Source organism: Seriola lalandi, unplaced genomic scaffold (genome assembly GCF_002814215.2).
Source record: "Seriola lalandi dorsalis isolate HSWRI2012SDOR001 ecotype SW California unplaced genomic scaffold, Sedor1 jcf7180002054577, whole genome shotgun sequence".
NCBI lineage: Eukaryota > Metazoa > Chordata > Actinopteri > Carangiformes > Carangidae > Seriola > Seriola lalandi.
Genome location: NW_019525130.1, coordinates 648,019 through 674,621, shown reverse-complemented (window position 1 = coordinate 674,621; position 26,603 = coordinate 648,019). Strand labels below are relative to the sequence as shown.

The window sequence follows — 26,603 nt, the reverse complement described above, 5'->3', positions numbered from 1 at the left end:
CACAGAACAGTGACATACACTTACAACTGCGGTCTGAGACCTGCTTATAAATCGCAACTTCTGGCCGACAGCAACTCCAGAACTGACAGACTACAAAGACCACTCTCTTCATTGTACTGGTCTGCTCTGCAGCATCCTTCTTTCTTATCACAAACTGAACCTGGGGCACAGTGGTTAAGACTCAGATGCACTACTTTCCACACTCCTCCTGTTGCAAACAGTGTACGGTAAATATATGTTTATGGAAAATACGTCTGGTAGTAAAAAGGGTTCCACCAACAACTCTCCCTGGCCAATAAGTGGCACTGGATGCTAACAACAACAGTTTGTGATGGAAAACAGGGACCACACAGTAAGGACTATGGAAACCCATGAGAATACAGAGGTGTATGTTAAGGCCTGGGTTAGGTTAATAGATAGCTTGAACAAGACGTTTCAGTGAACCACAGGACGACTAAACCACGGGGAGCTTTATTTTTTTTCCTACAGGCTGTTTCTTCAGGGCAGAAACACAGTTCTTACCTAAATGCAGTTCCTCAGTATCAATTCTTCCTGTACTGACATAGTGCAGCGAGCTGGTCAAGGCTCTCCTGCCAAATCTCCTGCTCAGCCTCAGCCAAGACACACAGACCACAGGTTACTCCCAATTCACGTCTAAAAACATTTATCAGATCAGTTAGGTAAAACATGGCAGCAGTAATTACTGCTAAATCTTGCTTGTTATGAAAATTTGAGGATATATATATATATACATACTAATACTGCAGTTCAAGGCCAGATGTGAAAAACAGAGGATAATATGCATTATTTAATACAACATACACAGCTATTATCATAATAATTCAGACAGCGTCTGTCCAATACATACAATGTCCAATCCAAATTGGATAACAGCACTGTAAGCTTCAGACTACAACCTTTTGACAGATCTAATCACAAGTCCAGCTCCATGGGAACAGCAGCTTCCATCGTCTCTCCTTCCTCTTTGCATCAATCACCACAGACGGCCATCGGCCTACTGTCTCTGCTCACGTCTGGCTGTTAACAATCTCACAATACAACCCACACTACTCTCAGTTTAACCCACTTACAAGCTGCCAAAAATAATTTCTTGCTGGAAATGTGATAAATAAAACCCACTAATGGAGCGCTTTTTACTGTCAGCAGAGTACAGAGATCTTGTTAGAAGTGGCACCTTAATGGCGTTTGAATGCAAAACGTTTCAGACACAGGCTCTATAACTTATCCTCTGTTAGATGTAAGGGATGATTATTCAACATTTGTACAGCACGTGGCCATGTGGGGAATGACGCTCAGAGCATACAGATTCAGGCTATTCTTCACCAAGCTAAAGCAAAAACAGACACATTTATGGCTTGGCTTAAAAGAGAGCTTCACTTGGTACCTCATTTCTTCATCCCTCTTTCCTGTTAAGGGTGAAAGTGAGGTATATTACATTGACTTGGTGCTGCATTTTCTGGTGCCTGTCCTGCCCGTTATGTGTCTTATCATATCAATCCCTGTAAAAAATAGAAAACGGATGTGGCTGTTGTGGAAGGATAAAGACAATGAGCAGCAGCAGGCGGTTGAAATGGCCCGATTGCTTCCAGGCCCTGTCTGTCTTAGGGTAAAGATGGTGGCAGAGCCTGGGGAACCGTGGTCCAGTGTTCAGGTAAACAAACAGCGTACAGTGGGCTGCATTTTGATTCCTGAACACTGAAGAGTCTGTTTGTTGAGATGAGGTTTCTGCAGAGGAGGCTGGACAGAAGAAAGACTGCAGTTGTTCAGGGGGGATAGTCGCGATGTAATCGTCTGTTTTTCTTCCTTTTTGTTTTCTGGAATGTTCTCTGGAACGCACCGAGAATTGAGTCACGAACCACAAGCCTCAGCTGGACAAGGAGAGAAAGACCAACAGGCTTCTGAGGGAAACCTGGAATAGTTCCGTCTAAAAATGTTCCAGTTCTCAGAAAGATCCTGCTGAGAAACAGGCTGACGATACCGTTTCTGGACTCGTTCAAGGGAATTCAAGTGATGGGGAAGTGAAACATACTGCAGATATCGCCAGACAGAGCAGAACTTTACTCCTGGGAGCAATGCCTTGGAGATCAAATGAAGAATCCTTGTCTTGCTCTTTTTTCCTGTCATAATAGACTGTTAAGTAGCTTCGGGATTTTGGTTTAGACAGATTGCAGCTATCAGTCTTATCTCACTGAATGCTGTTTTACACAGTACTGTAAAAAAAATTAATATAATTGAAGGAATGTTTGCAAAACATTTGACCAAAGAAATGAAGATCAGAGTCCTGTGCATTTACAGTATACAGTATATACGACACTAGGAAGAACACATTTTGATTACCTACATTGCACAATCACTCATTGTTCACAGCCATTTCTGATTCACAGGCTTGTGGACTGACAGAGAATAAACACACAACTGCTTACAGGAATGTCAACTGTGGAAAAACTGAGTTCATGTGCAAATATGGTACGCCCTTTGTTTCACTATAGGGACTCTTTTCACAAAACCCAGTTGGAGACCCTGTACCATCTCCAACATCCGCGTTAAAGGAAATAAGGAAATAGCTGGAGATAGCTTTCAGTGGGGAATTTTAAGTCTTGACAAGTCGGTCTGAGGTGGAGGGGAGTTATGAGGTGGAAGGGTCCTGTGTAATGTTCACTTTTTGTATGACTTTGCTTGGGTCATATGGTTTTTATCGAAGCACAATCACATGAGCTAATGGCTGCAAAGGCCTATGCCAAGACTATGTTGTATCTCTTTTGGTCATGAGCTTTGTCACAGAGGTAAAGAACTGCAGGAAGGCCCTGAAGTTTGTAATACTGTATGTGGACAACAAAGATGAAATGGATGAGAAAGGAGCAAGAGAGAAAGGGAGGTGAATCGTGGTGAGTTTACTTTTAAGTCTCGCTCACCAAACCCGATGACACATTCAGTGTATTTCCATTTTCTTTTTTTAAGATAGCAAACACAGAATCTCCAGCCAGCTCACTTTTCATTTGCAAATCAGTCAGACCTTTGTTTAACAGTGGTGGAAAACAACTATTTGTCTTGCTGTATTGTATCCAAACCAACAAGGTCTGCTTGTAAGTTTGAGATTAGTGAAAGCAACATTTTTACAATTTGGGTTCAGTGGCCTGAGGATCATACAACATAACCACAACATCCTGAGTCCAAATCTGACTCAGGACTTTTACTGATTAACCCTTTTTAATTATTATCCTGAGATGTTTAACACAGTTTAAGACTTCACATCAATACAGTGCAGAGATGTTCCTCATTTACAACAAGAATTTACTGAGTTAATGAACTCACCGCAGGTGAGTAAATAATGTACTGTGCACAAGTTGTGATATTAAAATGAATTCAATCATAATAATCGGCCTAATGGATGTCAATACCGAGTAATGCACAAAGTATCTGTGAAACACCACACTGTGTCTACCACTTCCATGAGTATATCATCACCCTGTTTGTTAGTATTGTCACTTTGAAGCAAAAGTTATTCTTGCTAGAGTACCTACAACCTTTCCAAGTAGCTTCCCCAAGAACACACTAACCACTAAACACAGTAGGCTCCCCCATGAGTCATAGCCGTGTTTTATGGAGCCACAGTTGCCGCTTTTAATGGCATTAGGCGCTCTGACGTATGCTCCAGACCACCAGTATGGCACTGCGCCTGCAGATCATGGGGTGAAATTGCCCAGAGACTTGGGAGGTGAGAGACTGCAGGCAATTTTCCCCAGTAGAAAGAAATAAAGGTGAACCCAGAGGCGACCTGATTGAGCCACAACAGATTTACTGTGTTTTAATTCCCAATACTTGGTTTCCTGTGCCTGAGGACCACAAAATATGATACAGCAAGCTTAGTGACTGAGAACTAATTGTTATGCCTACCCCCTCTTCCTTAAAACCTAGAGATTTTGTGTAGCATCAGCTGTCATGTAATCAGCTCCACATGCCTGTTTCACAACAATGTAGCCCAGTGGATAACACAGGGAGTAGGTAAATGCAGCACATGGCCCGCCTCCAGACAAAAGGCTGCTGGTTTTCCTTTGGAGTCAGCCACACAAACTTGGATAATTTGTCTCTTTGGATGGAGGAATGGCAGGTTTAACATTTATGTCCCCCAATGTGCAATTCAGGCCCAACATACCTGTGGCCAACTACTTCAAGGAACAGCAACAGCCAGATGCCATTCATTTAACAACTAAGCTGAGAAATTCAAATTGCATTTTACGTAAATCAATTTGCGTTTTGGTATTGGTTCAACTGGGGCCAAAGAGAAAGTATGCATATTAATGAAAATGGCAATGTCTCCACATAGACATGACTGACCCACTCAGGCGTTGCAGATTTTGCAATATTTTCTGATTGCACAAGAAATAAGGAGTTGGACAATGTCTGGGCTGAAGCCCAGACATTCCTTAAAGCCTTTCTTAAGTTCGCTTTGTCAAGGAAATCAACCAGAAGTGGCAACATGGGAGTGCGTTACCACCTGACATCCAGGGTGCCGCAAGCAGCTTCCTCATCCTCACCACTGGCCTCATGACATGTGGCCTAATAAAAGCAAACTTCTCCCTCTGCCACATCAAAGCAGGGTCGACCTGCTGTGGCCCTGATCCTTCGCCAGCTTCCCTGTATCACTTTCAAACACAGCCACTCAGGGAAATTTAATAAGAGATGGACAGCTAATGTCTCCCACCCAGACTCCAGTCAGTCAGCAAACCAGCCAATCAGCCAGGCAGCCGGGTCTGCTGTGAAACCAGACCTCTGCTTTGTATCATGGAGCCAGACATCGGACAGGCTGTGCAATGGCTGCATAACATGCGTGGCTCAACCAAAGGAGGCTATTAAAGACAAAAATAAAAAATAAAAAAAAACGCTGTCTGTTGGTGAATCATATCAGCAGTAGTGAAATCCACGCTCAGTGTGTAGCAGGAGTGAGTAAAGCAGGCATTTCCTAATAAAAGCCCAAATAAATAAACACAGCAGAACAAGAGTCAAACAAAGTCTCACTGATAAAGCGGTTGAGAATGACAAGGTTAAGGAATCCTAATTAGATTAAAAATTACATGAAGCATGAAAGAGTTCTGTTGACTGATTCCTTTCCCAGTTTTAACTCCCAAAATTTGGTCATGTGTGATGTGAGATCCAAGAAACTGAAAGATCAAACTCACAGGAGTACACAGTTTAATGCAGAGAGCAGAAATCAGCCAAACTAGGACGGGAAAGCTTTGTTTTTGGTGCGTTCTAGTTTATTGAATGTGACATGTTTACCGCTTCTTCGGTTCTGAAACAATGGTCTATTATCACTATCATGTGGAGCTGGACTACTCATGTGGCACCGATATATTGTTGTGGAGTCAACCTGATAAGTCATCCTTAACATGAACGTAGTCAGGCACACATGGAAGACATAAGACGGGGCTTTGAATAAAAGCTGAAATTTCATCCTGTAAAAATACGGACGCTCTACTAAGCAGTTAAAAGCAGGGCGTGTTACTGTATCTTTAGGAAAAATAAGAAAAAGAAGAGCTTTCCTCTAGGTGACCTTAAATTGAAGGCTGCTTCAAGCCTGGTGTTACATTTAGTTTCCCGCGCAAACTATCAGCCACTGAGATTTATAGAAACAAGACTCCACTTACATATCGACATATAATAGAATGAAATATGCTCACAGCTTATTAATTCATCATTCCACAGATTGCTGTTGTACAGTTATCATGCACATGTGCCCAGCTGTGTTACAGCTGATGGTTTACATGTGGTTTCAAAACCTTAAATTTGAATTTTTCTACATTGGTTTCATGGACACAGGTGAAAACCTCCTGTTGTCTGGATCTAATTTTTCATTTGCACTGGACCAGGTTCCTTTGAAGCGCCATATACATATTGTGTTTTTTCAGGGAGCCATTTATATAATGACTTAAAAATGTGTCTTAGAAACCAGAAAAGACCTCTCTCTATCCATGTATTACTCCACTATTTTAACATTTATATTGAGCAATATTATTCTAGATTTTATTGCTGGGAAACTCATTTAGGTTCAGACTACTTGTCTTCAATCCACTTACTTAATTTGACTACTTCTATCAGTGGTCAAATTAAACTTACAGCAAGAGTGAGAAGAGGAACCAAACGGTTAATATTCATGAAAAAGAAATCTCAAAAAGCTTAGATCATGATGTGTGGCTTTGAAAACAAAGGATTATGGGTTGGGAATGTGAGTTGCTAAGTAGGATTATGCACTTTGCAGATTGTGAGAAGCCGACTGCAATGACCATCACTTTTTTGTGTCCCCTGGAAACAACTCCATTGTTGTCTGTGATACTTACGTTTGTCTATGTGGTTGTGTTGTGTGTATCTGCAGCGCATGTGTTGTCAAGTTATTTTCTTAATTTAGTTGTTTTTTGTTTATTTGTATGTGTTTACTTAAGCTGCAGTGTGTTGACTTCTCTCAGCCACTGTTAAATTAGCTATTTCTGATGGTATGATATTTTTGACTTGTTTAAGTTAGTTTACAGATTTATTGTTACATCACACACTGTAATGTATGTCACTGAAAAGTAGAATCTGTTCTACTTCTACTACTCTACTGTCTTCTAATTTTCCTTTGAGCTTCACTGCAAAATGCCAGATCTTAGATAAGTCACCTTGGTGCAAATGCATGCCCCTGTGCACATGTGAGCAATCAAACGTGCGCCCGCATGCGTGTGTGCTCAGACTTGACAGTTGTTATAGTAGAGTAAAATACTCAGTAGTTCGGTCCAGGTAATATTTCCCCTCTGAGTTGGGAACACATGGATTGACAAGCAGTGATGGAATGAGTGTCAGATTAGAGTTTGGAGTTACGCAACAACATCCACCAAGCCAGCGAGGTACAATACAGTACCAGCCGTGAATAATGGCTTCAGTTTGGATTCATTAGACAAAAACTATTATAGAGAAATATGACAAACTATATCCAGTTTTGAAACACAATTGGCCATTTGTTGTTTCCTTTGGTGGTTTCAGACAGCGCTCATTTTCATTTGCTGCCTGAAGTGTTTTGTTATCTGGCTTATTTTCTTATTCTTGGACTCTGCTGGGGAGATGGCAGGCTTGGATACTGGCTAGCAGCTTGTGGTCTGGTATTAGAGCTAAAACCTCCCAAAGTGCAGTGGGTTGAAGTCAGCCACCTGCTAGCGCTAATTGCCCAGTCTTATTCAGTGGAGAGGCCCTTCATTCCTGCGAGAACTAGGAGGAAAACAGGGAATGGAATGCAAATTGTTGAAAGTCAGTGTTAAATGTCTGAGGGATGAATGGAAGGAGTCACCCAGGTCAACACATTAGGTGAACTTTAATAAGCACAGCTAGTTCAAGAGCTCAGTCCTCCTGTTTGTGAGAGATGGAGAGAGAAAACATATTTCATGTTGTGACTATCTGCAGCTTAGAAAACACCTTAAGGGCAGGGTTATAGTATACTGATGTCTGGCTACGTCAGAAAACAAAGGTGTTTATACCTGCATACCTACAGTGTGAAAAGTCAGCCGTCATAGAGAAGGGGGAGGGGGAGATGTAATATCATTTAAAAATGGGGATAGCGGGTCGCATTTTCAGACAATCTCTCTCGCAAGGCATTCATACTGTTGTACTCAGTTGTAAACATTTAAATGTGACAGAAATGGTGTAAGGAATGAAACCAGAGTGCTAGAGGAATCAAAGCGAGTGTACTTTCTCACCTACACATAGTTGGCCCAATCACGCCGTGAAGTGGGTGTGAATGCTGAATTGTCAGTTTCAGAAAGTTACAGAAATGGTCGGACACAGACATCAACAAGTCGTTCTGAATATATCGGCCCCTGAAAAGTTAAGTCTTCTGATATTCTATATTATTCAAATCCCATCAATAGACCAAAACCAACAATTACTTGAACATACTAACATACCAAGTACTGCCTGCGTAGCTAACGCCTGAAATATCTTAATCCTCTTTGCTATAGAGCTCAATTGTTGCCCAAAAAGTATTAACATGACTTCACAGCCACGCTAGCATCGCTGTCAGGCTGTGAACTCTGGGCTACATGCTAATGTCATCATGCGTCTTAAGGAAAGTTTTTGTAATCTTGATCATTAGCATACTAATGTTTGCTGATTATCAGTAAACAAAGTACAGCTGAGGCTGATGGTAATGCCATTAGTTTTGCCTCACACGTCATACTGAAGGAAACATGAATGTCTGAACCAAATTTTAATGACAATCCATCAATTAACTGTCACCCAAAACCCAAAACTGTCTGTACAAAATATCAAGGCAATCCATCTAATAGTTATATAGATATTGAGACTGACTGGCTGACATTGCCATCTACAGAGCTGTGTATAAACAGTACTCTATATTATAGAGTCTATACTATGAAAAGTGCACAAAATCCGTGGCTGAAAATAGTCCCCAACTAATGCACTATTTACTCTTGTTTAAAAAACTTTTTCTAAAAACTACAGTGCCCAGCTGTGTCAGGAAATTATTCAGCCTTTAAAAAAAACATAAAACTATATATTTGTGATTCGCTTTTACAGATTTACATCTGTAGTGAGTGAACATGTAGGCTTGGGACTGAGAGCAACAGACACGTTGTGAATGTTTGTACTGAGAGATGGACTGACTTTTCATAGGATTTGTTAACAATAACAAACAACACCAAAATATCGCTGTGAAATATCAATCCTATACACTAGATAACAAACATTACACAGCAACAGTTTTTGGACCACCATCAGTGTAAAAATGTGACACTAAATGAGAACTGCAAATATCATACATGATATTATATATAATATCATATAGAACAAATATTTTAAATGGTAAATGGACTGCCTTTATATAGCACACAGCACACAGCATTTGTTCTATACATGGTGCTTCTCTAACACACAGTCACACACCGAAGGTACATTATCAGGGGCAATTTGGGGTTCAGTATCTCTGCCCATGTGGACTGGAGGAGTTGGGGATCAAACCACAGATCTTCTGATTCATGGATGACCTGCTCTGCCTCCTGAGCTACAGCATATTTATTTTCTTCCCTCAAATTTGTCATAATACTTTTTCCATTGTTACATAAAACTTTCATTAGTGGCAAACATTTGTGCACTGGATGTGTGTTCATATATTACCTGGGCGATGTTCTTGTTCAGTAAGTAGACCCCATATTCAAAATGAAACCGCTCTCCTCTCGGGTACAAGGGGAATCTGTGAGAGAAAGGAGAAAAAGAAAAATTTGGAATTAAACAGGAACTGATGATTTACTCCATGTGATCCTTCACCAACAGAGTCTGAAAACAAAGGTGTTAAGAGCCTTCAAACAAACACTAACAAGCCAACAAAGCACAGTCAATTCTACAACAGCATTATATCCACACTGCATATGATAATATACTATAGGTCCAGCCGTGTGAAAAAGTCAATGAAGCAATGTGGAATTGTTTGTTCATTTTACTTTGAGGGATTCAAACAAGCATTGCAACAGGCAGTGAATTCTTCCTGTTATTGAAAGTACTGGTTCATGTAGCCACTGGCATTAACAGTGGGTACAGTTGCAGATGCTTGAAGAAGCCGAGTCTGGGTCTATGATCCCAACCCACGGACGCCACCTCCGTAGCTTGTTAAACTGAAATATCAAACAGGGCAGAGGCGTCCAAACAGCCTGTCCATCCGCCTCTCAGCAGGAACAAAGAGAACTTTTCCTTTCAGCGTGGTGGGAAAGTCCCACTGGTGCCAGTCAGATGTCCTAGTTGGGACTACACAGAGTGCTCATGAAGGATAGGGGGAAGATAGCCCTGGGTGTTAGGGTAGGGTATGCTGACATCCAGAGTGGGAAAACTCTCTCTGTTACCAGGAACTTAAGGCTGGACTCATCCCTTCCTGTCATTATGTGCTTATGTCTGCTGATCTCCCACTGAGGAGGATACAGTATATTGGGAAAGTAGCTCCACAGACTGAGCAGGGCTTTGGTCTGACAAAACACACACACACACACACACACACACACACACACACAGTTGTGTCAACTGGTTATCTAGACGCATATCTTAGCCTTATCTTAACTCCATCTCTAAGTACTTCACCTTAACCTTCAGAGTGACCTAAACATAATACCACTCTTAACCTGTCACTCAAACGCTGAAATAGTGCTTTTAAAAGGTGGGAGGAAAAATGTCTTATTTTCAGAGGTGTTTCCCTGCTTATTTCTGCACATGAAGTTCCCATCTGGTCTTTGTAAGAGCAAAAATCCAACATCAAACATGTGAGATGTTACTAAGGTAACATACACACACTGTAGACACAGCATCCACGCAGTTAGTCAAATAAACAGCTGGTACTTTTTTGTTGCAATGGTTGTTTATGTCAAACGGAAACAAAGGGCGAGGAAATGTTATTGTAAAGATAAGCCTTTCCATCTGAAATCTGATTAATAAAGCATGTGTCACTGTTGACATCAAAACAACAGCACAGAATTGTGTTTGGAGCAACACCTTGATGCATCTGTGTTACAGTAAGTTCCAAAAATTATTAAAAATAAAAATAAAAAAATGCACCATCTCTTTTTAATGAGCTGCCTGTGTTTCATGAAACAGCATTTTCATTTGCTACTGCAGTTAGGTTTGTAAAAAAACAAAAAGGAAGGGTCTATTGTTCAGCTGCTTTATCATAAAGACATAAAGACATGTTTGGAAGGACTAAAGAGACTCTTCAATGGGAGTTTCAGAACAAATTCTAATATGAGACACAATCACATCCATAATAATACAAAAAAGCTATATCCTAAGTGACCAATACATAAGTATGAGATAGATTTGTAGTTGTAAATCAACCTTTGTAAACCTGTAAAATAAATACACAGCACATTAAATGTTCATTATTTTCTACAGCATCATCAAATATAATCAAAACCACCTGGGTCACAGAAGAGCACGCACCACCGTCCATCTTGAAACTCTACTACACTTTTCTGGACCTACCCTGTGATTTGACTCTGCTTAGTGATTGGATTGCCATTGTCCAATCAGATTCAGGTGTAAAAACAGGGCCAAAATTCATCCCTGTAACTTCAGCCTCACAAACAGAGTGGGAACTTTAAGCACTAAGTTTTATGTGTCGTTTTTTTTATGTTCACAAAAGGAAATCTTTAACCTTGCGATGCAGTTGGATTTCTCTGGCACATCAGGTTAAATCTTTTCTACACATGCACAAACCTGAATTTTTTCATGCAGATTTACTTTACAGGTTTGCAAAGGTTGATTTACAACTACAACCTTTGGAACTGTTTGTGAACATCACTTTACAAGCTCAAAATCTTATTGACCCATATATGACCAATTCAGTAAGACAGGTGCCTCTGTTTTTATATGACGTTGCTGCCAGGAGCTGATGTGTATACAATACAGTATGTGTGGACATGTGTCGAATGCTTTGCACATGTGTGTGTGTGTGTGTGTGTGTGTGTGTATACATGGGTATACTGGTGAGTATGTGCATCTGGCATGCTTCCTTCCTGTGTGTGTGTGTGTGTGTGTGCGTGTGTGTGTGTGTGTGTGTGTGTGTGTGTGTGTGTGTGTGTGTCCTGGGGACTGGGTCATGGTCTTAATCCTGTGTGGGGCTCTTCATCCCCTCTTACTATGACCTATGGGTGCCTGAGGCAATGAGAGAATACAGCAGGAAATACACATCCTCAGTGCTGGCACTTCACTGGACTCCATCGTCAGCTGAGATCATGTTAACAGCGCAATAACCCTGCAGGTTAATGTACTGATTAGTTGTGCTTGTGGCATACTGAAGGCCAGATTTGACTCAGATCCTGATGCTCTTAGAGAAAAAACCTTGAATACTTACATTTAATCATTTCAGCTGTAAAAGCATTTGCCTTGATAACATGAATTTATTACTGACATGAGATTTAACTTTAACTAATATAAGGTCTCTATGTCTTTTATCTGGCTTTAATCTATTTCTTGCAAGGTTAATTTGTCCGACTTATATCTGAGCCTGTCTGCCGATTTCAGACAAAAAAATCTGACCTGGTGCTCACTGTAAACACCTCCTCACTCACACATTACACTGCAACTCTGAAGTAAACTCTTAGCAGATGGAGATCATTCTAACCCTAGAATGAATTCGAACAGGATGCTGTTGCAAATGCTGGCAAGCAAAAAGTGAGACGCTGTGCCCTGAGGGCCACACAGCCAGCCGCATGTTGGCCCTCCATATCACCGAACATGCAGCCGGGGCCCCATGGAGAAAGCGACATGCCAGAGGTCATATCTCAGCACTAGGAAATAACTAACAGAGAGAGGAAGAACAACATAACAAGCATTCCCCTCGCACCGCTGGCATTCCCAATATCACTTCCCCACAAAAAGATAGGATTTGTTTGCTGATGAACACGTATGAAAAGAAAAACAGAGCCAATTCCAACACACACACACACACAAACACACACAGGCTCCGTCACAGTGAAGTGATTAATGACTGCTGTCCACTGTGTCTGAAATCACACTGGAGAGACTCCGGTTCACCAAACACCAGGAATTCCTCCCGGGGATGTCCAGTAAAGTCAAATATATTATTTCACAGCAGTAGGGAGGAGGAGGGAGGAAGTCTGATGACGGAGGGGAGAAACAAGGTGCCAAAGGAATATGTGAATTACTTAGGGGCATTTTATTATTCTATATATTATCTAATCTGCCCAGGTCTACCCCACTGAGATTAAGGAACTTTCAAAGGAGACCATACCAAGACAGTACAAAATAAGCATATAGGGGTAAATATGCAGAAAAGCATAGAGTCAGAGTAAAGCATAGAGTACTTTTAAACTTTTCTTTCTTTTTCAGTTTTCAGCTTAATCATCTTTAGGGACCTTGGGGACAAATAGCCATTGCTATCGTTTCTGCTTCAGCAGTAGAAATGCAAGTGGTATGTGTATGGGAGAGACATAAGGAAGCAGAATAAGGGGAGACAGAACGCCATCTTTAATCACTCAGCCAGCGGCAGCGGCATAAACTGAAGCAGCCCTCTGCACTAAACAGGATGAAATAAATTACGGTCCTGAAGGAATTTGCAGGCCTACATCAGTACCCGGTCAGTCCATCAAGATGGATTGTCCAGAATAAACAGACACAAAACAGAAAGATTCACACACAGCTATGAGATGTACTGTTTGTGGCACTAATTGTACTTTCCCACCGGATTGAAACAATTTGTTATTGTGTTGTTTGTAAATGAGGTCATGCTAACTTCACCTCTTGCACCTCGTGCACAATATTGTTGGGTCTTTGGTTTAATTTTGTTGTACATTTTAATCAAATCAAATCATTTCTATCTCAGCAGTCCTCCGCAGATTTCCTCACTCTCCTTAATCAAGCCGTTTCCTCCGTCAGCACATCCCTCTCCTGCTCCCCTCAGTGGCAGCTCTGTTGAAGGGTCATGTCTGCGAAACTAACACAGCAAACCCAATATGACAGGCACCATAATCAACACACCAACTCACTTTAGTGTCCATTTAAAAGAATGATTACTGAAACATGAGGGCTGCTTTCATTTAGCTAATATTCAACTCTGCATGCACTGGACAAAAAGATGAAAAAGAAATGACAGTGAGTTAAGAGCAGAAGTAAATCTGTCACTTTTTTTTTCTCTGTCATATAAAAATAAATCACCCTTCTCTTTTCTTTATGTTACACACACAGGATAGTTAACGTACAAGTGCTGGCTCTGTCTTTAGACATAGAAATATGTAATTAATAAGTGTGGAGCCATGAAACCATAAAAAGACAAAAGCTATATCTCACAGGAAAGTCCCCTGTCTTTATGAGTGAGAACATGTACACCCCCGGCCTGCCAGCTCTTTAACTGCAGGGTCTAGACACCCATTCTCCACACAGACAACCTTCAAATATAAAGGAGGGACTCTTGTTAAAAGGAGGAAACAACCATTAAACATACAGCTACAATAATGAGATCAAGCAACAGTTCATCGCACTGTCTTCCTGTCCAAATCTTTTAAAAATCGCTCCTGGCCCTGTCTTTTGCCCTGTTGAGGGATCTTGTAATAGCAGGCTGAGTTATATTTCTTTCATCTCCAGGAGATCCACCACCACCACCGTCTGCACTGTCTCCTCGGACTGCACCCCGGGGGCCTCCTATGAGGTGTCAGCAGCACATGATGTCTTTTATGGCCTCCGGTTAAAATGGCCATGTTTGTGGGCTATTTGTGTGTGGGAGAAAAGGTGAGGTTACTACAGCCCAAAGACTCTAGTTAAAGCTTTGTATATGCACACACAGTCCATGTGAAACTGGCATTGCTTTCTGACAACGACGGAGCCAAAATGGAGGGCACCGAGTCAGTTAAAGTGGCTGCTGTCTCTCCAGGCAGCCCTGTTAAAAGCAATCTATTAAAGAAACAAGGCCACAAGGTCAGTGGGTGCTCCTTGTGCAAACTAGAGCACATGTATGTTTAAGCATGCTCCACTGTATTAGACTCCTCTTGGGTCCATTGTATTAAATGGAGGAGTGTAACGGAGGACACAGACCTGAAGGTGGGTGGTCGTGCACAGTGTTACTGAGTTTCATGAGAATATGGTGGGAAGACTGCTAGTGACTGGCTGACCTGCCGTAATGTACACACAGGCTGAGGTCTCCACATGTGTTGGCTTGCCTGTTTAGACATCCTAATTAATACTCCAAATGTGCAAAACAACAGTTGTGCACATGGTGGAGACGTGGCTTGGCCAGTGCTTACACACCCGTCTTAATGGTGGTGTTGGTGTTGGTGGTGGTGGTACGGGGGGCTGGGATGGTGAGTTTCAAAATGTCTTTAATGTGCAATTTCAAACGGCACAGGACCATAAATCATCTGGGCCTGCTTTTTAAAAAAACACCTGCCTTGCAACTGTCAAAACTCTAATGGCAGAGGTTACTATATAAATCACGGTGAGCTGTAATTTTCAATATCTGAGAAATGATTACACTCAGCATCTGTCAGTGAATGCTATTTTAATGACCGCTGCTGCACTTAAGACCCCTGTATAACCGTTTCGCCATCTTGGTCTATGCCGTTAAAGTGTCTCCTGAGTGATGTGGCGGTTGCTCGCTCTGTCACACTGGGTTTTCATCACGGCTCTTAAGAATATCCAGCAGTCCGCTGACCCCAGTTCCCAACCCCCACACACTCATTTTCTCTTTCCTTTTCTTTTGTTTTCGTCCATTGTTTTAATCTCAGGCAGAGATGGAGATGAGCGACTCAATCTGACCAGCACTCTACATAGTATTCACAAATCAAAAACTTAGTCAAAGCACCATCCTTTCATCCTAGTAGTAGTCTTTAAAAATGACATGCAACACCTATTCAGGATAATTGTTCCATCTTCACAGCAGTCTCAGGTCAACACCAGTTTTCATGAACATAGCTGTACTAACAAAGCTAAGAGTCTACAGTCATGTAGCAGCTCTGTGACACTGCACTGTACTGCACTTAGACATGCTCACAGTGACAACGCTGACATGCTGATGCTAAGCAGGTAGATGCAGGTTTGATGTTTAGCACGTTCAACATCTTAGTTTAGCATGTTAGCCTTCTAAAGTGTGCTAATTACCTGATAATGGCGCCATGTAAAAAGTTCCTACAATTCATCGTGAGGGGAACATGAATGTGTGCACAAAATCTGATGACAGTTATGGATACATTTAACTTAAAATCACAGTTGTCAACTGCATGGTGGCGCTAGAGGAACAGTCAGGGGAACACCAAACTCCACAGCGCTCATCCACTGGGAATCATGAATGATTGTGTCCATCCATCAAAAAGTCACTGAGATAATTCAGACTGCACCAAAGTGGTCCACCCACCCACAGACCAACAGTGCCATCCCTTCTGCCATGCTGGTAGGGTTTCTAAATAGAGGGCAAGAGCTGACAGTGACGTAAAGATTAGCTACATTTACATCCATTGAAAGTTCTTAGCTGGCTGGGCCATTCCTTTCAACCTACAGCATCCTTCACAAAGCCGTTCAGCACAGATGCTTCTTGTTATCTTTTTAATGAAGTATGGTCAAAGACTGCTCGAATAGGCTGCACAACAGCGGGGCTCCAAGATGAAGGGCCGCTTATGGAACTAACCTGTCAACCTCGAAGAGACTCCTTGACTTCTCCAGAGCTATTATAAACATACCGTTCCTGCCATTGTCCTTGAGTTTTTTGGCAGAAAACCTCAAAAGACAAGTAAACATTCTGTCCAGTCCCGGGGTGTCTTTGTAGTTGACATACAGAACTAAATAATGAGCCATTTGTTCAAATTTGATTAAAGCTCCATGGCTCTCAAGCTGACTGCCTCTGTCATCTCTTCTATGAAAAATACAGTAACTATGAAGCTGAACCACTACCTAACATGTGCATATGATACTGCTTAGATAACAGGATTTATTCTACAATGCTAGACAAAGGGCGGCCTCTTATAGAACCCACTAGAGTGTCGTTAAAATTCTCATTTTCTATAGAGAAAACAACACAGTTTGCTTTATAGAAAATGAGAATCTTAACGTATAACGTTTATTGTACCAAAACCATAAGGATCTTTACTTTCAGTTGCATGTTGCATTGTAGGACAGTGTAAATAAATCAATAAGACTCCACATTTAAAAGAAAGAGAATGCTATCAAGTGCAAAGATGAAATTCAATTGATATGCATTGTGCAACAATGGTAGCAGAAATCTTAGGACAGATATCACAAAACCAATGAAACCAATTAAATCAAACCTATCTGACTGGCAAGATACCACAGAGCTGAGATGGAAAGTCATTTGGGTGAATTAACTCCTTAACTGCTAATGCTACAAGACTAAAAAGCCAGCTCTGCTTTTGTGTGTGTTCCTATAGTGTGGGTTGAGCAGGATGTGTAACCTGCCCTGTAGCCTCACACCGCTTTTCCCCTTCACTGCTGTGCAACCTGAGGCAGGACAGGGTAGTTTGGGTGTAATTCCCCCTCTCCTCCTATGCACATGGTCCATGTTAAGAGACATGAAACCGCTGAAGCCCCGGAACAATAACCTCTTTTCTTGGAGCTCACAGGTTCCTCTCATCTTAAGCTGGCCTCCCTCCCCTGGCATTCACGTTCAGTGCCTCCACCAACTGTTTCTTTTGTGACTGAACCAAGCAGTGATGTGTAAATCCCACTTACATCCGTTTTTCCTTTAGCCAATGATAGAGAAAGTAAATTTAAAAAAAAAAAAAAAAACTGATTCGCCTCAATACTTTGGGCGAAAGACTATATGAGGCAGCGCTTGCTTTTTAATGGCTGGGTTCTGGTCTCAATCAAACACTGGACATCTGGATCGTATCTCCCTACCTCTCCCCCCATGCAATCAGAAACTGTGGAACTGTGCTCTCCACGGGACAAAATGTGGGAGCAACATGTCGTTAGAGTCCACTGATTTCAGAGAACATCTCTGACAAGGAGGAGGATGATGTGGAGATGCCAAAAAGGCCAAATCATACTGAGTGCCAAACAGATCAGTCATCTCCCACACCATTCTTTCAAACATTATTCCAGGTCCAATTTCAAACTCTGGTCTGTGCCCAAGTGCCGGAGGGTGACATAGTTCAGACTAACATATGGCAAAATATCATACGATATGAAATAAGGCAGCCATTATTCTAACCGCCCCCCCCACACACACACACACAAACACCAGGTGAAAAAGAATAAAGTGATATTAGCCAAAGTCAAAAGGTGAAATACTTTCATATTCCTCACACCACACTGAATGTCTTCTGTTTGTTTCACTGTAATTAACAGTTTTCTTTCTCAACTGTAGCCAGTGCTCTTAAAGATGAATAAATAACTGGAGCAAATGTTTTAGCTACTGAAATCTGCGTCCACACTAGGTACTGCAACAGAGTCCCAGAACTTAAAAGGATGTGGGGACCTAAAAAGAGCACAAGGTTTCATCGCATTGCAAAAGCAGGGTCAGGACAATTACCATTCAACAGGGGCCTGCGGTGCAACATACAACTAAGACCAACATAAGGTTCCTATGTGCGTGCCATTATAATTGACTGACTGCTTGCTAATCCTACCACACTTTGAGAAACTGATCCCGTGCCACCTCACTTATCACCGCTGGCTGCCTCTTTCCGACACTTTAATCACCCGTTTTTTGTACACATTTAGAGCGCAGCTAGTTGCTTTCCGTCTCCCCACACATCATTTTGCTGTGTGTCTGCAGCCCACTGGGGCCTCGGGGGTCATAAACATGTGGAGGGGGGTTAAAAGTTTGCCGGAGTGTTTGGGCCCACTCAGGGACACCTCAGGGCACTGCTGATTGTTGTGTCTGTTCAACAGTCACACAGCCCTACAGGTTTATTTTTTGTTGCTGGACGCTGGTGTAAATATCCTGCATGGTAGGACTGGAAATGTATAAAGTGACTCCCAGTGAGCCTCTCCAGCTGTTGTCATAACATAATCACCCATACAGAGAGATGGCCACTCATTCATTCTGTTGTCTGATAATGTCTCTTTTTCTCACACACTTTCTCCCAGCTGTTTTTCTTCTTACTATGAGAAATGAGGATGTGAAAGTGTCAGGACTTATTTGCACATCATTCCCATGTGCCTTGACTGAGGAGAAGCAGTGACTTGTTTTGGACTGAAGTACAGCACAAAGTTGAACTGGTAAAGACAGGAGTTGTTGACCTTTACTAGGTTACACCCATGGGTGGCTATGCCATGAGCACAGGTGAGAACACAAAACAAAAGAATGGTGAGGACTTCTGGTCTGCAGACCTGTTACAACAACCCGATTTGACTTCAACATGTGGCCTGCATCTCTTCTCTTACTGATTTAAATAATTCACTACACTGAGCCTACACCAGGTTTCAAATGACCCCCAAGTCCCTCCTTTACAGCAGATGGATCAGCTCTCAAAATACAAAGGCCCACAAGTGGTTCCAGAGTGGCCGTCTTTGTTCAGCTTCCAACCAATAAACACTTCTTAAAAAAACTTTAAATAAATTCTTTCAGAATAAAACAACAGAAGAAGAAAAAGGTGTGAAATATTCTGCTGATATCAACAAGGCCACGATGTGAAAAGCTGACGAGTGCAAGCTTGACTCTGGACTTTCTTCTTGATTCACCTCTTTCAGTGGCTTTGAACTGGTATTCACTTACACTAAGGGGGAAATCACATTCAGCCATGGCTATTGGCAACACTGCCGATTATAACATAATCTTCCTCATGACTCCCCCCTCTCACTTATTGCACGTGTGGAATGTCAATATGTATGTAAGGTGCATACCTGAGCATGTGTGCCCTGAGCGTGCAATTATATTGCAGCGGGGTTTTTAATTCTGACATGATGCATAGTTACAAGACCATAACACGTACAAATAATAATTTCATTACATTGGCCCGTGCTGTAATTACAGTGCTTGTACAGTTCAGCACTTACACAGACGGTCCTGACAAAGCCCCAGGTGAGATTAAATTCTCAGTTTATCATTTGCTGCTTTCTATGTCAACATAGTATTTTTCAGTCGTTAATAATGCTCAATTCATCAGAAATTATATCATGCTGTGAAGATAGGAAGCGAAGTGGTTACAGCCCAAGGGTGTGATAGAGACACGGGCACATAATGGGCACCATGATTTACAGTTTGGGCAGAGCTTCATTATGCACTTTCTGAATACCAGAGTAAATTGAAAAAAGGGGAATTTTTTAGCTGTTACCATGGGCAAAACAAAACAGCTTCAGAAGACAGCAACACCTGTCCAAGCTATGCAGGTCTGTAGTTGCAAAAACAGGCATCCATACCGAGGTTTCTCAGCTATGTGTCTCTGAATCCAAAGGCCAAGCCCCAGTGAGGACACACCACTGCAGACTGCTCTATTGTCTGTGGCGGTGAGTGTGTATTGTGCATTGATGCACTGGTGTGAAGCTGTGAAGATAAGTCTATCAGCACTGCATTCAAATAAAATCAAACCAGGAAAACAAGAAAATCTGAAAAAATTCCAAAGGGAAATAATTGCTTTGGTAAGACATTTAATTTAAAAGGTTGCTGACAAAGGAAACAAATAATTTACCATTCTAAACACTAGAGGAAGTTTCAAACCAAAACCTGACAAGGCACTAAATACTGTATGTCAATACTGCTGAATATCTGTTTCTGGTTTTGTATTTGAAAACAAGATTTCTTCATTTGGACTGGAGATTTGTCAGAAAGAGCAACGTATTGACACCAAATACACTTTCCAGATACTAAACTCTGTAGGTCAGTGACTCTGTTGGACCTCTGAGTTAAACTGTTTTACATCTAGAAGTGATATATGGTGAATATGTTTATGGGAAATGAAGAGGGAAAAGTTAATTAGGATGGTGTTGGGTGACAAAACAGTTTCCAAATAATGCCTTGTACGCTTTTAAAGAAATGTGCACATGAGACGCCCACATTTTGTGATTTTATCCAATCCACTCCAAATCCCCTTGGAATTGATCTGTTTTTGCTTATGGACAAAATGCTGCAGCCACCAACAGCTGATGGAAGACAGGGCAGTGTAACAAGCTGCAGCTGAGGGGTGTGATAAAGACAAATATAACCCCTCTGCACTCAAACACAAGCAAACTACTGTTACTGCAGTTAGTGTAACCTAGTTTACCCAAGACGACTGCCACCCTGACCTAAACAAGCAGCTGAAAAGTGTATGGAAAGATGGACAGGTACCACATCAGGTCACAGTTCCCTGTTAATGTCTCTACTGACATATGAACAAACAGTGGAGATCCCACAAAGAAAAATACAGACACCTCTGAGGAACTTTCAAAATGGATTTAGAGTTTTTTCAAGAAGCTACTCAGCACATAGTGTTGTTAAAAATATGCACTTAAAACATTTTCAAGCAATCTTCATTACTAATAAGAATATTATTACAAAAACACAATTTATTCCAACTGAAACTGCAACACCCAATTTACAGACCTACCTTACATTTACTTTTGGAAAGCTTCTGATTATAATTTTCATATCTCATGGTCCAGTCAGAAGAATTTGGTGCTACTTTGGCCATTTTCCATCCTCCCTAAAAATGGATTTCACCGCAGAAGCTCGGACCTAAAATTCTTAGTTTAGCTAAGCAGTATAAGCCCCTCTAGGTTACACTACCTCACATACATGGTATAATGATATCACTGAATTTATGATCTGTTAAAATCTTAAATAGAAAGCCTACTACAATATTCCTTGTCTCTGAAATCTGGCAGCAGAGTTACTTGATCAGGTTTTGAGAGATTAGTAAAAGTCGTAGTGCCACCAAAGCTCATCAGAGTGACACTCTGCCACTTTTTTCTCCAAATGAAGAAATAATAGAATGGATGTTTCAAATGTGGCTTCATTTGCCCCTCATTACTGATTGGCTGGAAAAGTGTGGTGTTACTCAGTGTGAGCCACTTTGTTTATTTCCCATTTACAGAGCCAGAGCTGTGTAGGAACACCAGGTTGTGTTCCAGCACACACATAACAGACAACTAGTGGACCGTGAAGTATATTCACTGAATTTGACAAAAAGTGCGTCGGATTAGAATCGCTTTCGTCACCTTCAATACTGCTTTCGTCTTACAGTCCATCTTTTCCAGTGTTTTTCCAGGTTTTAGAGAACACCGAAGACGCTTGAACAGATTCAACAATGCAAATTCTCCAAATTGTCAGATAGTAAGCAGCTGTTTGCAAAATTTAAAATAGCCACAGGGCCTTGCACACACCCGGCACACACTGGCACACACCGGCACACATCCAGCACACATCCAGCACATCCAGCACACATCCAGCACACACCCGGCCAAGGAGACAGACAGACGGGATCAGGTGACATGAGCATGAATCACAGGGATTTCTTACAAAATCAAAAAATCAAAAAGATAATATGGTATCTGCCTACAGAAATTATTTTACACCAAAACTACACAATAAATACAAAACACATTTTAGTGCTCTTCAATCTCTAAGTAAAGATTTGAAAGTATGCAGGGAGAGGTTTGAAAGAGCGGAGGAGGTTCTGGGAAAGATCAGGGCAGAGAAAGGACTGTAAATGTTTTGACACAAAACAAATATGAATTTATATGATCCACGCTTTTATATTTAATTCAGTTTTATGGAGATGCTAAAACTCAGATAATGGAACGTGACAGAGCACATTACCACCACTTGGCTGGCAATGAGGGAAAAGTTGGAGACGAGAACGATGGGTTGCACAATCTTAGCAATCAGTGTGCAAAACACCCGCACTGTACACACTTTCTTGTCCAGTTGTTGAGTTAAAAATTGTATAGATTTCTGCCTCCAAAAGACTCACAGCTCTTTAAATGAAAAACATTGGGCCCAAAGATGTTGTGCTTTTTATAAATCTAAAATAATTCAAATGTTTTTTTTTAATGGGAGCAGACAAGTGTTGCACAATCTTATACCAATGTGAACATTTATTTATTAAAGCAACAGCTGAAATAAAATAATTTTTACATGGGGACTAAGATGGTGCAACACTGTAAAATAAATCTTATAAAAAAAAAAAGAGTTACGATTTAGAAACAACCAAATTAGAAGTTTTCCATTACAGTGTTGCTAACATTATGAGTAGAGATCACTCTATAAAGTCCAGTCACAATTTTTCCCTTACATATTGATGCATGGTTAATTCTAAAACATAATAAATCGTATTATATGCATGTATGTGTATTGTTAATGTTGTGAAAGTGATAAAGGTGTGTTATCATCCCATGAGGTAAGGGCCTCAGACTGGCATGACTCTTCAGTCCCATTCAATTCAATTTATATCTGTACTATCTGCGTAGTATAAAACAATGCACAGTCAAAGTAAATCTAAAAAAAAAATGTATATCATTTTGCTTTACTTAAGTCATTAATAAGGTTTGCATGAAGCACATCGTTTCCTGACTCAGCATCATCAAATTAGCCAAAACAATCACAGTCATGATTATACTGTATCAGGCCAGGTCTATCTTCACTGCAATTAGAAATTAATTCAAAGTTAGTTTAAAAGCTCTTATTCACTTCATTCACCGTGCATTTCCCTGCTGGCAGAATCACCACATTATAAAAAGGTTGGTGCTTTGCTGAAAACTAATGTGGTCCTAACTCTAAATGAATTGCACAGCTTGTTTCATGCTCACAACGCTTCATGCCACAGTATGCACATAGCCGTGAAAACAGAGCCTCTAATCTGAACATCAGTACATGTGATCCAAATATTTTGGGAAAGTGAAACTAATCACAGAGTCCACAAAAGGCTGAGTGAGAGTTCCAGTACAGCCTAACATCAGCCACAAGAGAGTCATTAATTAAAAAGAAACACAACTACACTGAGTATTACAATGTTCTATTTGTACAGCAAGGTAGAAAGACTTAGCAAAACCCATATGTCATGAAAGAGATATAGATTGGTTGTTGCGTGTCAGGTTTTCAGCCGACTTACTCTCTCTCCTTCTCGGTGAGTCTGTCAGTGATGGTGTCCTTGATGGAGGAGCGTGAACCTTTGTGGATCACTGGATATCTAAGAGGGATCTGCAGGAAGCACGAGATCATCAGGACCAGGTGTGCAGTGTAACCCAGGGCGACTGCCACGCTCCCATCATCCTTTGCTGCAGGACATAAAGTCAAAAAGCGGCTCCAGTAAGTCACACATTCAATAGAGTTTTGTTCAGCAGAAAAGAAATGTTTTTTAAGGCACCACACAAAACCTGAGAGCGTGTAATCTAATGCAAATTAAATTCAACTGGCACAATTTTAATCACCCGAGTAAGTATTTTATCATATCAAAACCTTCAAAGCTTTTTGTTTGGAATGTACTTTCATTACAAAATAAATTATGTTTACATAAACCGTGTCCACATCTTGTGAATCCAAACAAAAACGTATAAACATCCAACCAGAAATAGCTTGGTATTGGTCTCCAAGTATTCACAGGAGGAAGAGCAGTTACAATCATGTGGGAAAGTGTTTCTAAAGTGATACAAAATGTGGCACGGCGTATATAGTATCGGAAACATTGGCTGCAGTCAGATACCCAATTTCTTTGAGATATGTGCTTGAGAAGCAAAAGCATCACGTATAACTCTCCCCTCGGAGCCCAAATAACTTGAAGGGTGGAAAACTGGATGCCTCTGTGAACATTTTCTGACAGGGAAAGAAACAGCAAACCATCTCGCTTTAAGCACAAGAAATGGTTTCAAGACAACGCGCTAAGTGGTTTCACATTCTCCAACAGCAGCAGGACACTGCTTGAGGCAAAGACTTGAAATCACCGTGGTTTTTATCTTAATGCTTTGAAAAAAATAGACCATGGCAGTAGTGAGTGGTGGACTCTTTGGCTCACACTGTGTGTGTTTCAATGTAACACAAAACTGAAGTACCTGGAGTAAACAGCTTCCTGACCTTTGCTCCATTTGGATGATGTGTCACACTAACAGGAATATTAGGTCAACTAAAGGACATGCCACCATAAACGACACCTTAGGGTGCAACTGGAGACTGCTGATACCTGGTCAGTCTGAGCTGACAAGGTAGGCTTAGTTTAAATGTAAGATGGACTTTTGTGCCACCCTGCTCCACTTTGACCCCCCGGTGGGATTAGGACTCCAACTAACTCTGACCCTGGTCTCTAATGTGGAACATCCTCCCTGTAGGCCTTTTTAAACTGACTTTGACACTCATGCAGGCAGTTCTGGACTTGAACAGGCTCCTCTCTGGGGTAGACCTCACACTAATGAGAGCAGGGGTCAGCAAGAGGGTAAAATGGAGGGGTAAAATGCATGCTTCTCCATGCTGTCATCTGTATAAAACGTCTCTACCTGCTGTTCAGGCCTTTGCAAGATGTCTGATGGTCACAGCTGTTAGAGAGTGAATATTAATTGGAATTGCATTCCACAAACTACAAGCCACCCAACCAAGTGGAAGGGCATATGGAAAAAGGGAGTTAGCAGGAAATGCAATAGGGTGTTCTCTGTTAGCCCTTTTATCTCCTGCCACAGCACATGCTCAGTCGTTTACTCACTGCTAGGTGTCCACCTATGCAGGACTGGCAGGCAGAAGCAGACACAGGTCTCCACCTTATGGGAACAAGTGATAGCTGCAAACACAAACGGGCTGGCTGTCACTACTGTGCACTTCTGTGTGCTCTTAAAAGATGTTAACAGGTGGAGTGTGACAGCGGGGAGCGGAGGAGATTGGGAGCGGTATTTTTGAATTATGGGTACAGAGGCCTGCTCGATCTCACCAGCTGTTACGAAGCAGGGCTTGAGAACGCTGGGTGGACAGTGTCGGGTGTGTTCTCAGTATTAGACAAGTGATGCAGACCAAAGCTAATCATTCATTACCCATTCAGTCAGACCCTCCTTCAATTCATCCTAGCAACTGAGAAGTCATTAAGTCATCAAGTCTGCCTTGCTGTGACAGCAAATCCCATTTATCACAACACATACAGCGTGACCCTTATTCTAACCTACCCCCATCAAAAAAATGATAACAAGGGCTTTCTGCTGTAACTGCCTGCTGACAAAACTTTTTTTTTTTTTTAAATGTTCTATTGACTAATACTGTGTCTTTGATATCCAACCATGTGGTTTTCGCGGCAGTCTCACTGGGGTGGTGGAACCAGAGACTTCTGACAAGACTCTAAAAGACTGTGGTGGTGCTGAAAAACTCCTCCATCAGCAGCCAACAAAAGATCAGAAAGGCCAAGTGTTCAAGAAGCAGAAGAATGCAACATAGCCTACACAGCCTTCATGTTGGGCTCCAAACTTTTCACATATTCTCTCTTATTTTCCTTAAATTCATTTCTTTATTTATTTATTTTTTCGCTCGATCAGTACGGATTCATCCAACTCATTGTTGGCACTTTGTATTAGAGCAATACTTAACAGTTAATTAGGGTTCTAACCCCACTGAGGTAGAACCCTATTGTTTTTGCTCAGGTTTATTATTATCATTATTTTTGGATTAAAATATTGTATCTTTCTTTTTTTAGAGTGCTGATGAAAAAAGTTGGATTTAATTTAATATCAGCAGAAAAAAAATAAAACAAACAAAAATACACCCAACACGGTTTGTGCATGTGTCTGTTAATTGGCATTCAAATACTGTCTTCGTCGTAACCTGCTGACTCATCTCACATATTTCAGGAAAGATGTCATGTGTGGGTAAACTGAGATTTTGAATGTATAGAGCTCACCAGAGTAAAGGAGGCCATCAACCTTTGCCAGCTAGTAAAACTAAAGTGACTCACTATTAATTATACAATTATGTAATTATGTCTTTTATGCATTAAAATTACATACCGGTAATTATACGCACACAGAGTGCTGTAATTGCCATCTACAGTATCCAAAATGATATCATAGAAACTATCATAGATACTGTATCTATGAGATCATTTGCCTTCAAACATTAAAATGTTTAATTGCATTGAAGCTAAGACAAAACATTTGTTCTGCGTGCCTTTACCACCGCTTATCCTCGTCTAACCCTGAAACACATAAGCAGGCAG

General features: G+C 41.2%; 1 protein-coding gene across 1 annotated transcript in view; it reads right to left on the bottom strand.

Moving 5' to 3' along the window:
• Positions 1 to 26,603, bottom strand: part of uvrag (UV radiation resistance associated gene) — an 86,454-nt gene that overhangs the window by 26,836 nt on the left and 33,015 nt on the right. The window contains exons 12-13 of the mRNA XM_023417770.2: positions 23,535 to 23,700; positions 9,178 to 9,253 (exon numbers count right to left, since the gene is read on the bottom strand). Coding sequence (XP_023273538.1) covers positions 9,178 to 9,253; positions 23,535 to 23,700 — 242 coding nt within the window. The remainder of the gene's footprint in view (positions 1 to 9,177; positions 9,254 to 23,534; positions 23,701 to 26,603) is intronic.